We start from the raw sequence: 16359 nt of genomic DNA, 5'->3' as shown, positions 1-16359 counted from the left end.
CTGTATAATATCCTGATCCTTCTCTGAATTGGCAATACCTCCCAGCTTTGTATCATCTGCAAACTTTATTAGCATACTCCCACTTTTTGTGCCAAGGTCAGTAATAAGAAGATTAAATAAGATTGGTCCCAAAACCGATCCCTGAGGAACTCCACTGGTAACCTCCCTCCAACCTGACAGTTCGCCTTTCAGTAGGACCCGTTGCAGTCTCCCCTTTAACCAATTCCTTATCCACCTTTTGATGTTCATATTGATCCCCATCTTCTCCAATTTAACTAATAATTCCCCATGTGGCACGGTATCAAATGCCTTACTGAAATCTAGGTAAATTAGATCCACTGCATTTCCTTTATCTAAAAAAATCTGTTACTTTTTCAAAAAAGGAGATTAGGTTGGTTTAGCACGATCTACCTTTTGTAAACCATGTTGTATTTTGTCCCATTTACCATTGACTTCAATGTCCTTAATTTCTCCTTCAAAAATTTTTCAGGACCTTGCATACTACAGATGTCAAACTAACTGGCCTGTAGTTACCCGGATCACTTTTTTTTCCTTTCTTAAAAATAGGAACTATATTAGCAATTCTCCAATCATTCGGTACTATTCCTGAGTTTACAGATTCATTAAAAATTCTTGCTAATGGGCTTGCAATTTCAGGTGCCAATTCCTTTAATATTCTTGGATGAAGATTATCTGGGCCCCCCGATTTAGTCCCATTAAGCTGTTTCAGTTTTGCTTCTACCTCAGATATGGGTAATATTTACCTCCATATCCTCATTCCCATTTGTCATGCTACCATTATCCCTCAGATCCTCTTTAGCCTTATTAAAGATTGAGGCAAAGTATTTGTTTAGATATTGGGCCATGCCTAGATTATCTTTAACCTCCACTCCACCCTCAGTGTTTAGCAGCCCCACTTCTTCTTTCTTAGTTTTCTTCTTATTTATATGGCTATAGAACCTTTTACTACTGGTTTCTTTGTACCTGCCATTTGCTGCTTTTCCCACTTAGCATGGACCATCTCCCCAGCAGTCCAGGACAAGGGTCCTAGGGAGCTGTCTGCATGCGCCATGTTTGCTGTAACAGGTTTAATCCTGCTGTGCGTCCACCCTCCCTCTCTGTCCTAATGGCTCTATGCTTCTCCCCTCCTCAACCATCCCATCTCACCTCCCTCCAGCCCACAGCAGTGAAAAGCCTCTTACCTGCTGCTTGGACATGTCATTGCCTCCTCTCACCCTCCATACCAGCTTCAAGTTGGTCTTTGCTTTCAACACGCGGCCTGACTTGCATCTCTGGTGTCCTTTCCTACCATTCCTCCCCTTTGCCCTGCTCCCACCACCAGCCTCACTTCGCCCTGCTGTCCCCAGCACCCTGCACAACTGCCCCATCCGAGCAGGGCTCCGCCTCTTCTTTCAAACTCCTCGTTAAAACTCACTCTCTTTTCACAACCCCAGGAGCAACTGTGCTCCCTCCTCGCTGTGACCTGCAATCCCCAGCCACTCCCCCCCGAGACCGTGCTCTGACTGCACCCACCCTGTCACCCCGGGAGTGGGATTATAAACTTCACAGGTCAGGAAGGGGTCTCCTTGGGAATGGAGCGCACTGCTGAACAAGGGAGATCAGGGCAATAGGAACCCAGGCAGGGCAGCAGCTGGCACTTGCTTTGCAGTCCATTTGTAGTGACACTTTGTGCTCATTTTCTTTTCCTAAAAAAAGTCCTTGACACTCTGCATAAATGGCGGGCCCGCCAACCCTGGGGTCTTGGCCGAATTCCAATTCTGCCTGCTTTAAACTCCCTCCGCCATTTGAACTGACTAAGGTATTCTATGCACCTGGACCAAGTGCCTGTGAAGGGCTGTTCTCTGTGGCTGAACTCCAGCAGAGATGGCTGCATACCAGGGAGGGGTAAAAAAGCAGCTTGCAAAATGGGGCCCTCCTGGATTAGATAGCTTGCACTTCAGAGACAGGTCCTGAGGCATACCCCCTCTCTGAGTCCTGTCCATTTGCTACTACCTGCATTGACTCTTATGAGCATGGCCACCGTCCCAGCTACCTACTTCAGCTTGTGTCCCTTGGGGCAGATCTTGCTGAGCCTCGCATACCTCAGCTCTCCAGAGAAGGAAGGAAAACAGCAGCCAGTTGGATGTTGGGTTTTTTATTTAATTATTTTCCAAGTACCTTTTAAAAGTTAATTGTACAAGTCAGCACATGAAAACGCTCAGGAGACACCGTTCGTAGGTATTCCGCTGGCGGCTGACGCTGCGGTTAGAAAATGTACATATTTACAGTGGAACCCTTCAGAAACAAGGGCAAATGGAAAACCTGTGGCTGTCGGGTACATTAACAATCTCACCAGACACAGAATATGAGCTGAACTTAAAAAAAGAAGAAGAAAAAAAATGTTTGTAATGCAGTTCCCTGGATGAAAACAACTTCTCATTTGCTGGACTTCACATAGTGATAGGCAAGTTACAGAACCGTGTTCAAAAGGCACTCTGTGACATATACAATATACTGAGAGGCAAACCTACCTGTGTGGATACACAATCACGCAGGCCTATCCCACTATATCACCTCTTACTGACATCACCACGCCTGCATCTAGCAACGCTGCAGCCAACAGAAAGAGTAGAGCTGAGAACACAACAGAAGAACAACCATGGCCAGAGTCAGTGCTGATGTGAAAGTCCTCACACCTTTACTGTGGGGCAGAAATGGACCAACACAGAGGCCCACTGATCTGCAGGTGGGGCATGGGCTGGTATCTGAAGGGGGTCTGGGTCGCTGGGTGATTTAATTGACAAATATTTACACTTGACTCAGGTGAAGGGATGATCTGCAGTGTGGCGGATTAAGGGAGCTTAGTGGGTGGGTGAAGAGAGGCCTGCAGAACGGTGCAGGGACAAGACAGCTGCTCGCAGAGCAGCAGGCTCAGGGCTACGTCCTGGACCGTCTCGTGTGCTCTGTGGGGGCATATTTAAACAACAATCGCTTTGGATTCTTAGCCCCCAGCATTCTTGCTTCTGAATAAACACTGGCCCTTTGGGAACCTTCCCTGAGGATCCTGTCTTCTCTGCAGCCAGGGTGATATCTCTCCTTAGGGGATGTAACCTTCCAGGAGATTCCTGGGCAGCTCTACTGATGATAAATGGTCCCACATGTGCCCACTGAGGGGGAAACAGGCAGAAACAGCTCAAATACAGGCAAAGGCTGGCCACAAATACAGCCAAAGGCTGCCTCCGGCTCCTGGGGATTAGCGCCTTCATCAGTCTCTCCAGAGCGCCCTTTCTCAGAGGATTTAGGTATTAGCAGCGGTGCTACCAGAAGAGATTGACCTGCAGAACCCATGGTGAGATTTCTCTCCTTTCCTGGCTGCATGGAACAGAAACTGCAAGTTTCCAAGTGGTTTTCTCTCTGCACTACATTCGCTCTGGCTAAGTCTCCCGTGACCACGTCAGGTCTCAGCATTAGCAGGGCCAACATGCCATGCCACAGCACAACAAATTATTACGATCTGCAGCCAACAACCCCCATGGCGGGGTGCAACTTTCTAAGAGGCTTGAATGGAGGGCTCTCTGATTGCTAATTACATACGATGAGAGCCCTCCGGCAAAGCACGTGCTCGGGAAAGGCTTATGGCTGGGAGCAGGTGTCACCAGACTTCTCCAACTATCGCCTCTTATCTGCGGAGAAAAGAGCAGGAGACGGCAGTTCACAAAGAAGGCTCTCACCAAAACAGAACCCGCCGATCCCATCCCTAATCCTGGCGCTCCATGCTCCTGGGTGCCCCCTCCTGGCTGTACTGTAGCTAACACTCACTGGGATGCATCCGAGTTGCAGGAACCAGACACTCATGGACTCCAGCGACAACCAGCCGCAGTGGGTGCTCTAACAAAAGATCACAGTGTTAAGAGCTCCTAAATACAAACCCTCTCCTCCAATGCTTACTCAGTCACAAGAACGCTTGGAGAAAAAACTCCTAGGAGATCTGGTAGTTTAAAACACTGGCAAGGTAAACAGATTAAAAGTGGTTTGTTAATATGTCATAAACCCAGGTTTTCAACCCCGCACTACTCTGGCCTTTGTATTGTTAGTGTGAGCCAGCCAAAGAGTCGGCTTCCATATCAGCATATGAGATAGCAGCTTGTGTGGACTTCCCCAAGGGAGTTCTCCACCTCACACACACAGTAGCATCAACTAAAAGCCATCCACTGTCAGGACACGGGGAGGGTCGGATGAAGGCAAGGCTCCATGCCGAGCTGGACAGATGGCTGTACACGCTGGGTGAGCTCCGAAGTACCTGTATGTCTTACATTTACATAAGAGCACTGTGACATTGAAAAGATTTTCCTTTTATTACAATATATCAAAAATATGCAGCTTTAGTAAACAAGGTCATATTACACTTTCTAATTCAACTGTACAATGCTACAATACACGTGATATTCTGTCTGGAGAGGGAGCCCAGCGGGGATCCCACCGGCAAGTCTGTGTGGTGGAACTCCTCCCACTGGCAACGTGTAGCTCCTGGAAGTCCTTGGGAGGGATCGAGGTGCCTCCCTCAGCCTGGGTCAGCCCAGCACTGTGGGATCTGTGCCTCCCAGAGCACCAACTCTGGATCTGCTCTAGACTGTTGAGATTTCCAAAATCTTTCCCAGGCCTCTTGGCTCTCCCATTAGTCAATCTTCTCGACCTTCCCAATGATCTTCTCCTCAAAGATGGGCAGGGTGGTCTCGTCCTCGCGCACCTCCTCAAACACCACTCCGCAGTCAAACTCATGGCTCACTTTTTTAAAGTAATACCTGCAGAGTAGAGGCAGACACGTGAACGCATCACCCACCTGGCAGTAGCCCAGAACCCTGCAGGGTCCCACCCATCAGAGGCTGCACCAGCCCCAGCCATGGGCCCTAATAGGCTTCGGAAGCCACACACTGACTCAAACCCAAGCATGCCGTACACCTGATTCCTATGTGATAGTGCCCTGGGGGGGTGGATGTGATAAACAGGAATAAATATCCATAACACCCAAGTTGCCTCCAGGGCCAGAACGAAAAGCCTCTCTCTTGCCCTCCCACCAAACCTTCCCCTACAGAAGTAGCATGGCAGAAGAGATAACAGGTGCTTGAGATAGCAGGGGATGGACTCAAGGACCAGCCTTATGTTCCCTTGATAAGCTTTTCAGGTGATGGCCAGCTCACCAAGGCAGGCATTGCCAATCCTAGTACAAATACAGCGGGAGTGGCCCTTATACCAACTATACTCCCAACACTCCTAGCATCAGAGGCTGGGTCCTGCAGCCCACCCCACAAACACTCCCACAGTATGGACCAAAGTTGCTCTCCTATTGAGGCTAGAGCTACGGCTCGGAGAGGCTACAGGTCCTACAGTGCAGCTGGCCTCTATGCAAGCAGCGTGCAGCCCAGGCAGCCCTCCACTGAGCAGAGTCCGGGGCCTGGTGGGGGCTGCTGGCTTGGTGCACAAGCAGGTCTTTGCTTGCAGCAATTGCTGTTGGAACACTCTTCAAAGCCAGACCCTGCTCTCGAAAAAACATGCTCAGGCCAAACTGCCCTGTCTGCCCTGATCCCCTGGCTGCAAAGAGTTCAGCAGCTGAACTGTCCCATATGGACTGCAGCACGGCACAAGCGTAGCTTGGAACCAAATCCCTAAAATACCCGTAACTTTCCACTTCAATAACACACAATACACACACGTCACGGCCAAGGCCGAATTCCTGCCCTGATCCACCCTTCTTTAAATTAGCTCCTGGCAGGCCATTTTACCTGCCTCTTAAAGAATACACACACAAGAAACCTCCTTAGCCACTGGGTGTTCTCACTTGTGCTTCACGGCTAATGCCAGCTGCAGCACTGCTGGAGGAAGTGCCACAGAACGGAGCCCCAGGAGAGCACCTTTGACTGCATCACCTGCAGTTGTCTCATTAATCCGTCTCTGCCTGGAGAGACAAATGGGCAAAGCACTCACACCACTGCCTGTTCGCTGGTAACATGGATGACGTCAGCTCTCTCTGGATCCTGCTAGCACATCTCTGCCTGGGTTGCCATATTCCTAGGACTCAACGATACTTCTGCCCCTGCCCTGGCTTAGCCTACGCTGCCGTGGCATTCACTCTCCCCTCCAACGGCCCTGCGCTGGACTAGCCGTATGCTTCTCAGAGACTGAGCCTGCTTATTTCTCTGAACCCCAAGCTCTCTGCCCGGTGATGCTGCCTCCCTCCTTGCTTAAGGGTTGAGAAAGCTGTTCTTTTTAAAATTGGGAAAGATTTCCCAGCTCCTCCCCATCCCCCAGCAGTCCCTGCCTTGCTGGAACATGGGGTTCAGTACAGGCTCAGAGAAGGGCCCTTGTTGAAATACTGGGAGCACATACTTGAGAACCCCGGCATGTGCATAGGGCCTGAGGGGGAGGGGATTGCTCTGGGATAGGAGGGGCCTTGTCCCCTTAGTCTCCTGCGCATCCCCATGATTCCCACTGACACCTGCTGCTTTAGGTTTAGCATCCTGGCATTGCAGTGAGACAGTGTACCCGGATGACTCAGAAACACCACCTCCTCGGGGCAGTCCCTGGCCTCATCTACCTTGCATGGCTCCGTCTCCTGAGAATCACTGTGAGCCAAGATCCCATAACATCCACGGTACTAGGGAACATACACAGTAAAGAGCTAGTGCTGCAGTCTCAGAGGGCGGCCCCGACACCCGCCTTAGGGGCAAAGGGGAGGAAGAGCCAAAAGGTGAATGTGGCCGTGTGTGGAGAGCAGAGACCTAGGAGCAGGCTGAGCTGAATGGACTTTACCATAGGTCTCTCCTCTGCCTTACCTGTAATTCCCTTTCTTGGTGAGCAGCTCCTTAAACTGTCCCAGCGTCACCACGCGCCCCTTGACCAAGGTGCGGTAAGGGATGGGCTCTCCACAGAAGTAGTACGCGACCACGATATTCTCACATGGCTGGGAAGCGCCATTGCCTGGTCTCTTCTGGGGCTTCAACCTGCTATGAAAAACAAGAACATTCCCACTAAGTAATGAAATCGGGCCTGGTGGCTCGTTCTGGCAGCGGCTGCTGGAGACTCCAAGGAGTTTGGCTGCCACTGGGGAACACGAGATGTGGGTTAATGGAAGACTTCAGTATGCCTTAGTTAGTGCTCACTGCAGGCTCCTGGGGACCAGCTGAGACTGGGACTGGTGGGCTCCTGGAGTCCCATGGTCAGGGAATTGGTTCCCAGCTCCCCAGTGAAATGGGAGACATGTCCCATTAGGAGTCTCCTGCCGTCACATGTGCCGACATGTGTCACATGTGCCGTCACTGAGCCGTCACATGTGGCAAGGAACTGAGGAAGGCCACAGGGGGACTCTGCTGACTGCTTGCCTGCTGGGAGAATGCCTCTCCCCCTCTGGACTGATTTCTTCATTTCCAGCGTCAGCCAGGGCCAAAAGGCACATCCTGGGTCCCACCTCTGCCTCCTGGACTTCCCTGGAGGAACTCAGTAGCCTGGCCCATGACAGTCAGGGAAGAACCGATGCCGACAGAGGCCTGGACAGCACGGAGCAGGCCCTGGAGGGAACACCCTCACTCCGAGCCGTTCTGTCTTGTGGGGTGGATGGCGTTTGGTTTTTTAAAACTGGGGTCCTTCTTCAGGACACCCCATCAGCTGGTCCTGTCTCTCCCAGAGCTGGGGGTGGGGGCACCCTCCAAGGGCCTGGGCTGTGGAGAAGTTTGACACTGGCTGCCTGAGAGGAGGATGGTTTAAAGTGGGGACGCAGGTTTCGTTCCCCTCTGTTAGCTGACTTGGCCCGGAGCCCAGCCCCACAAGAGCACAGCCACTGTCTCTAGCTCCTGATTTGCCCATCAGTGGGCAGAGGCTGTCCTGCCGTGAAATGTAGGTGTTTGGATCCCAGACACTGGCCCTGAGGCAGCTCCAGCTCTGCCAGGGTGACAGCAAAGCAGAGCACGGATAGGCGCTGGGAACCGAAACACAGAAACCTCCCTGACAGCACAGGAATCAGTCATGGGGGTCAGGGCGGGATGCGCCCTCTGCCACTGCACACAAGAACACACAAGAACTGCCCTGGGAAGAAGAGCCCCTTTGCTGTAACCAGCGGCTGGCTTTATCTAAGAGAGCACATGCCCCAGCTCTCCCAGCAACGCAGCCTCCTGCTGGGCCCATGGAGCTGTTTCATTAGGTTTGCCAAAACCAGCTACGAAGGAGGACATATTCTTAGGGGTTACGCTGGCCCCTCAGTGGTCCCCACACTGGCACCCAGACGTGACAATTTAGTAGAGATGGCCCCAAGGCCGAGTGCTGGCACAAACACCCCTGCTGCTCTTCACACAGGCAGGAGCCAGTCAGAGATCTGTGGCCAAGCCTATTCCTGGAACAGACTCGTGGCAGTCCCTGCAGTCAGGGACCAGTGCTGGGGGTCTGGGGTCCTCTCTGCCACAGGCTGGTGTGACTGTCTATATACAGACGGAGAGGGACCCATGCTGCAGAACCCTAGCCCTAGTAACAGAGGGAATGGGGTCTAACGAGGAGTGGGGCTGGGAGCCAGGAGGGCTGATCCCTGGCTCTGTCAGTGACTGACGGTGCAATGTGACCTTGGTAACCCACTGGAGCTCTCCGCATCTCAGCCCCTGGCTCTCCAGACAGTGGGAGATAACACTTGCCTGCCAGGAGGGGGTGCTGAGGTTTAATACTGATTCATATTTGTAAAGCCATTTTGATTCCTGGATGACAGGGGCTAGTCACCAGTGAAGTAATATGAGGAGCATCCTCTCCAAAGATGAGCTTGAGCTCACCTGCACGAGCATGCTTAGCCCATCAGGGCAGTATGGGGTTGCTAGCACAGCTTGCTCAGTCTCAGATACAGGTACAGAGGGTCAGGCTGACAGACAGACCCTATGGGGCTCCTGCTAGGGAGAGAGGATGTGGGTTCTACTTCAGCTGTGGCATATTTCAATCGCTCCCGTCCACTCCTTGCTGCACCACTCTGTTTAAGGAAGAGGGCTCATGGGCTCCCACAAGCATGAGAGGGAGGGGGCTGTGCTAACAAGCCCTCCTCGGCTCTCAGGGCAGGAGCTCAGTGTCCCTTTGCAGGAGCCGTCAGGAGCAATGCTAGCACAGGACACCGGGACAAACAGACAGGTGTGTGATTCCTGATGACTGCGCCACCTCCAGAGGTAGTCTGTGTTTGCAGAGCCCACGTGGCACGCTTCTACACCCTCCTACAAACCACAGACTGGCCACACGGAGCATCAGAACAGCAGGGCATTCAGAGTCTGCTAAGAGGGAATCTAGTGCCGCGCCGTAGTTGGTAACCTGCTGTGCATTCCCCCTCCAGCACAATAAAAAGCAAGAAGAGAAATTTCCTTTCCATATGAGAGACAGCAATGATTTCTAAGCAATCTGCAGAATCCCTCTCCTGGGTCCTGGCGCTAGCCGTGTAAATCAGCGGGGAATGCTCCCTGGGCAACCCTGAATCCACAATTACAATGTAAACACATGGCTGTAAACCTGCCAGCCTGTCTGCTCCAGATCAGGATGGTATTTCATTAGTCTACGCAAACCGGATCATTTCTCTTACTCTTACATACAGGAATGCATAAGGCAGACTGACTTATTGAGGGCAGGACTCATTTTCTTATTGCCAAGACAACTTTCCGGATGTTTTAACATCCTCAAAAGAAGCAAATCAAAGAGATAACTCAGTCCACTATTATAGAGGGGCACCCCCTTGCTATCAGCAGCTAATTTAGCAAGTGGTTTTGAATCTACACAATCTGGGAGCTGGTAAAAGGTTTCAGGGGGAGAAGCACATGCTCCCCTGAATCCGCAAAGCAGCTGTGTGTGTGAATGCACTTCTGGAGGTTTGGAGGCTACACAATCAGGTCAAGGCTCCTGGGAGCTGTGTGGCAAATCCTAGGTAGCATTTTGTTAACAACCCCCCAAAAGCCCACATGCCATTGAAAGTGAAAGCAGGGAGTGAAAGCAGGTGGGCATGCTCCCAGCATGGGGAGCACATTTTCAATCTTATTATTTTTAGAACCTCTTAAAGTGTTCGCTATGCACAAGCCAGGGTACTGAGTTAGCTGGTGCTATGGTTATGGCTGTTGCATCACATCTCAAAGAACGCTATTTTCAAAGGTGGATACACCGGGCAATAATAGCACTTTGCACTTCTATAACGCCTTTCATCTGTGCTCTTCTCATTCATAAAGTTTAGACAAATTCACCACTTGGCATGTGTGGGCTAAGCCAGAGGCAGCTTTTGCTCTGAAATCCATATAAATTTGGCAGCTTTGAAAATTACAATACAGTGGACTGGATTAAAGGATGGTTTTATATTTATATAACTGGAAACTCACTATAAAAACAGAATTTGCCAAGCACATGAGTTAACCCCAGTTTTGCTATTTTGGAAATAATTGAGACCTTAACCTTTAAATATTGGCTCACATGCAGAGTGACTTTTTTATGACATGCCTATGTAAATATCGACATGGAAAACCTGGGCAGGGGAAAATCTTTTTGCCTCCTTTCAAAACCCTGAGGTGTAAAGTGCAACTCAACTGTTGTTGGTGCATGTTCTGCTCCAAAGAGCCTGTGAAAAAGAGTGCAGGGTTTCTAAGTACCCGGGGCCCCGCACTGCCAGCACAGCTTCAGAGCCTCTCCAAGCTGCATTACAAAGCATAGGCTGCCCGGTACCTAGGAGAGCATTCAAAAATCGAACCATCCTTGGAAAAAACACGCATTCCAATGAAAGTAAAAACAGTTCATACAGTCAGGCGAATTCTGAGCCAAAAGTTAATCAAAGAGATGTGGAAAACCTCCCACTCCCTAGGTGTCTCCCAACTCTCCTAGCTCCAGGGATGGCTGAGATGTATGCCTCAGAGGGCCTGGGCTGTGCATTTGTGTGTTACAGAATATGCAAGTTACACATGGTATCCACAGGCTTAATCCATGTTGCCCACATGGATAAAGAAACTCTTGTTCATCCTGTGAGATAGAGAGCACTCAGTCTGTTCTGGGAACGAGAACGCCGAGGAACACAGACAAACACTGGCAGCCTTGCTAGCCCCACCAGGGCCCTGCTCCATCAGGGCAGCATGAGTATGGGAGAGATGGCAGCAGCGTGATTCAGGTGGTCACGGCTCTCTCACAAAGGGCTGTTAACTGAACATGCTAAGAGCGGGGAAACTCAAGAGATCCTATGTCCCCTCTTCCTAGAGCTGAGAAAGGGGCTGCTGCAGTTCTGCTGGGGGGAATGCAGGGGAGGGGAATGACTGCTGGCTAAAACCCTTCTCGGCCCATCTGAGTTGCCTGTAAACCATGTTCCCACTTGGAGAAGCAACAGAATCTGACAGTTATGCTGTGCCCTGGTGGAGCACGTCTTTGGTGCCTCCCTTACTCCAAGGGCCTCTCAAAACGGAAGGGAGGGAGAAATGCCAATGCCATGGAAAACTGGCTTGGGTTCTAGGCATGGCTAGGAGAGCGCCTGTTCCTTTCCAAAGCACAGGCACGGGTTGCTAACGCCTAGGAACGCTGACTCTGGTACTATTTATGGGGCTAGAAACCACCAACCCCCCTGCACGTTTTTAGACGCCCCCCCACTTTTGCCATAAATCAAAGCAGTGTGGGCGGCCAGAACTGGGACAAACAGACAACGGTTTACAGAGAACACACGAAGAGCAGTGACACCTACTCAGACTTGGTGAGATACAGGTCAGAGACAGCGGGTACCGCATTCAGCACTGGAATACAAGCTGGTTTAACAGAAGCGCGACCACACTGGATCTAAAGAATAATCTCAAACTAGAAACACGTGGCTACTCTCCATCGCTGCTAAAGATTACAGTACAGTATGGCACCGGCACAAGGAGCTACAGCAGCTCACTCAATGGGGCATTCCAGGGTACGAGCAAGGACCATTTTCCCCAACTCCTTGGTGGTGCGAAGGTCAGGAACTCACACATCAGCTCTTTGCATCAGGGCATCCCAGCACACACTGCCAAAGCACTTGCCCAGTCCTCAATCACAGCCAGGCATTTAGAGAGATTTCTGGAGTAGTCAATCATTCCCCCTCCCCACAAGAACGCGCCTACACTCCACATGAGATCTATTTCTGCTACACACAGCAAGAGACCTGCCTGTGCAATGTGTCTCCCCCGCTCTCTGACCTGGTTTCCAAGAGAAAAATGCATTCCTGTTGGAATGCTGGGAACACTGCTTGAATTGCTGAAGTCAGCTGTGCACACCTCCTCTAGCTATGCAGAATCTCTCTGCCTCAACCTTAATTGATTTTAGCTATAAACAAGCCTTAAATACAGACCTTCTGAAAAAAACATATTGGTGTCCTGATTGAACATCCATCCAAAATGTAACAGCTTACAAAAAGAAAAGATGGCTTGACCAAACCAACTGGGCACAGAAGGCGCTCTCATCTCTGGGGCAGGAACCCTGATAGAGAAGCAGCTCCTTGTGACACGCCCGCTCCAGCACCACAAAGAGCAGGCAACAAACCAGAAAGACCACAGCACAAGGTGCTTCTTCGCAAACACCTCAGGAGCCATGATCAGAACGTCTAGCATGCGAGGAACCCTGTTGTTTGTGGAACAAGATCAAAAGTCTCAGAGCTGCTGCTTTTGGGAGCAGAACATTTTATTGGGGTGATCAATGTACCCAACATACGCTTTCCTCCTGAAACTGCAGCTCAGGGGCTGCTGTTTGTAAGTACTATAATCTCTGACCCCTATAATAAACAAGCCTTCCTCTCACGAACAGGACACGACCACATTGCTGCCTGTTGCACCAGCCCTTTGCCATTCCAAGGAAGGTTCCCGAGCCCCACCTTTGTCCAATGTGCCATTATTGACTGTCCTGCTGGCTGGACTGTTCAAAAGGACAATGTATAAATACTTCATCAGAATGCTCCATCCTCCTCCCGAGCGGATGCATCTATAGGGCTCCCAGCCCCACTGAGCTAGTGGTTTTTCAGTACTGTCAGCTTTGGAAATGTGATGCCAAGTTACACTCCACGTACACAACTCCAAGTGATCGAGTGTTACTTCTGTTCTGAACATGAAATGCTATTTGAGAACAAAGAGGATGTCTTAATGCTGCACTAAGATGATTCATTGCAGTTGCACTTCATTATTACTTGTTCCTTATCCCTTGTGACTATCTAACAGGCTATTATGATGGCTGGTCTAGTTGCATCATGCTGGAGCCACAAGTGAAAGAGGTGCTGTTTCGACAAGGAAGGAAGGAAGGTTCACGGCACCAAGCCGGTTGGTACTCTGCACTGGACGCTGTGCCGGGGTAGCATTATAAGGGCTGTGTTACTCCTGGGCAGAGGCAGAGCAAATGGACTAGCCTGAGGTCTGAGTGTCTGCCCCTGCCATGGCTGCGTTCATTACACATCAAATGCACGTTAGAACGTCTGCTGGATGGGGAGCTTGGGCTGTGCATAAACTAGAGTGCCACTTGCAGAAGCTGTCAGTCTGAACAGCTGATACACACCACCGCCTGCCTAAGGGCTGCCTACATCTCACTGGGACCAAGCTAAAGAAACTGGCTGTGCACCTTGGGTGAGAGAAATGGTTCAGAGACGCCAGTACAGGCAGAAAGAGAAGAGCGTCCCTGGGTCTGGCGTCTTTAATAACTGGGGAGGAAGTGGAGGGATCATTGTGCCAGTACCTAACAGCTTCAGAACAGCTCCCAAGGAAGCCTGCACCTCCCGCAGCAGGGCTCCGCACAGGGAGAGCAGGGCCTGTCCAGCTGTAAGAGTTTAATCTCTGTTGAGGGAAGGTTTGGCTGTCGTTACAGTTGGGTACAGACACATGCTTCGCATCTAGAGCCAGAACACGGTGGTGGCTGGAGTGCTGCCGAGTGACACTGCTCACCTTTCTCTAGAGCAGCCAGGTTTTTTTTAGGCGACAGCATAAGAGACTGTGAGGCTTCTGGAGGGTCCCTTCGGAAGGAGGGGACAGCTTACAGAGAAGGTAAACGTGTGAGCAACACGGTCAATTTGACAGGGAAATTAACCTTTCTAGAAGGGGTCAAAGAGTTTCGCTCTCTTAGAAGGGTCAGGGCCAACTTGTTCCTTGTGCTCTCCTTCTCCTTCGAAGGAGGACCCTGAAGTCCCCCGAAGTAGGGTCTCTGCAGGGAAGCCCTCTCTGCTTTCCAAAAGCAAAGGACGAGTCTCTACCAAACTCCACTGTTTCGTTGGGCTTTTGTTTCCATTGCAGTGGCTCCCTGCTGAAGTGAATGGCATTTTAAAGGGCGTAGCCTACAGGAACAGGCAGGTGTGATATAGGCATGGATTAAGGCAGTAATGCAAAAGCCTACAAGCCTCAGGCTGGTAAGATTTTTAACGTAGCCAAACAAGGCTTCAGGGCCAAAGAACAATTTGACGTAAGCAGCTATCCAATAAAGTGACCCCAGATTATGTTATCACAAGATAGCCATGGCCCAACACCTCAGGATATAAGAAGTGTGATAAAACTGTGGATATTTAGAAAATAAATACTGCAATGTACCAGTTAAAGCTGGTTCGAGCATTCTGGGGATTGTGCGGACATCAGATGTCAGTGGATGTCCAACCACAAAAACATCATGGTAACTAATTGACATATGTGCTAATAAGCTTGAGGTAAAAGGTCTAGTAATCTATGGGAGAAGGGCACCCCAACATTAGTGGGGTGTGGAAGCTCAAATAAGGAAGAGGGGCTGAAATGCTACTGAATACGCATTAGACTTAGTGGAGTCAATATAACACTTTATCAAAGCTGTATCACAGCCTGCATGCCTGGGACAGGCCAAGACAATGACCACAGGTGATGGTGATAAGGAAAATAATAATTAACACTTCAGGCTGTTCTGCAAGGGATGGAGCGAGTATATGGCTGCTCAGATGCTCATTCTGTGTTCTCTCTATCTTGCTGGGCTGCAGTGTTTGTACCTTTGCTATCTGTGTTAATAAAACTATTGCAAATCCAGAACGTTTTTGCTAAGTGCAAATGTTGCAACTGTGGACACCAGGGATCCCAAGTGATTCTAGTAATACTGGGCCTGATCTTAGGAAAAGAACCTACCAAACCTTAGAGTGTTAGCTGGGAATTCTTAGGTAATCAATATAGTTAATACACAATTGTTTCTGTCATTGGAAGTTTTTAAGAACAGGCTAGACAAACACCTTCCAGGAATGGACTAGTTATTACGTAGTCCTGCCTTGAGTGCAGGGGACTGGACTAGTTGACCTCTCAAGGTCCCTTCCAGTCCTACACGTCTACGATTCTATGCCATGAGGCTGGCCAGCATCCCTGAAGGACAATGCTGCATGGAAACAATCTCCTGTTAGAGCTAGGTGTCCCTAGCCAACAGGAATCCTTTACTAACTTGGTTTCTTGGGGCTTTCTCCATAAACTTGAATCTCAGCCTTTGTATCTCACCTTCCCGCCCTCATAGAATGGGGACACCCCATTACCCAGAGATCTTACTTTCAAGTCCACTGGATTGCTAGTCCTACAAGGGCATGGACTCTAAAGGAGACACTGGCCCAAACATGTTTCCATCTGAGCATCAGAGTTTCTCCAGGCAATACAATTCAGCAGGGACATTTCTACTGACATGAACTCTTAGCTCCTCCAAGGACTCTTGCATGCATTCTCGTGGGCCACTAAACAGGCTGTATTATTCTCTCTAGTTTGCAAGACTCTCTCAGAAACCAGAAATGAAACCATCCTTATCAGCACATTCCATGCAACAGACAGGTTTGTTTCATTCCTGTGTTCTCAACGGAGGGGCAATATGCCCGCCCATTTGGGGAGGTTGCTTGTTGTGTGTGAGCATCTGCCCAACTAAGCACAGCAGCACAGCCCTGAGAATGCAGCTGATCATGTAGCCTATTCTCCTGTCCTGGCTAGACGGTAGGTACCACAATAACAAACACACACACCACCATGTAGGTTCTACAGAGAACGTTGTTTACTATACTTGCTATATTATTTTAATTCTGCAGGTAGCATGGGAATCTGTATATAGGCCATGTGTCTGTGTCTATACATTTCTGGGAGGGTGGTGGTTCTTTGAAATGCTCTTCAGAGCCAAGAGGACAATCCCTATCTGATCACACCAGTTTATAGGCAGGCTGGATATTTGGGGCTTAGCCTACTTGGGAGTGCCCTTTAATTACAACTTGTCAATCTAAACATTGCTCTGAGTCTGCCATAGGGCAATTACATGAGAAAATAATTGAAACCAGGCAATTAGAGATTGCCTTTGAAAAATTATGTCTAAATTTCTAAGTAGGCAGACACTGAAGTTTCATGTCTCTGGAACATTGCATGAGCGGCT

General features: G+C 49.9%; 1 protein-coding gene across 12 annotated transcripts in view; it reads right to left on the bottom strand.

Moving 5' to 3' along the window:
- Positions 1–2139: 2139 nt before the first annotated feature.
- Positions 2140–16359, bottom strand: part of AXIN1 (axin 1) — a 181531-nt gene continuing 167311 nt past the window's right edge. For 7 of the 12 annotated variants that reach the window (XM_038418525.2, XM_038418526.2, XM_038418527.2 and 4 more), the window contains 2 exons: positions 6831–7001; positions 2140–4802 (listed from right to left, as the gene is read on the bottom strand). In XM_038418525.2, the coding sequence (XP_038274453.1) occupies positions 4676–4802; positions 6831–7001 (298 nt within the window). In that variant the 3' untranslated portion in view covers positions 2140–4675. Of the gene's footprint in view, positions 4803–4822; positions 6773–6812; positions 7002–16359 lie in introns of those variants that run through there. The other 5 variants (XM_043493322.1, XM_038418529.2, XM_043493321.1 and 2 more) reach the window with 2 other exon arrangements.

The sequence above is a fragment of the Dermochelys coriacea genome, chromosome 10 (assembly GCF_009764565.3).
Source record: "Dermochelys coriacea isolate rDerCor1 chromosome 10, rDerCor1.pri.v4, whole genome shotgun sequence".
Taxonomy (NCBI): Eukaryota; Metazoa; Chordata; order Testudines; family Dermochelyidae; genus Dermochelys; species Dermochelys coriacea.
The sequence above is the reverse complement of the archived record's forward strand: the minus strand, read 5'-3'. Positions and strand labels throughout refer to the sequence as shown.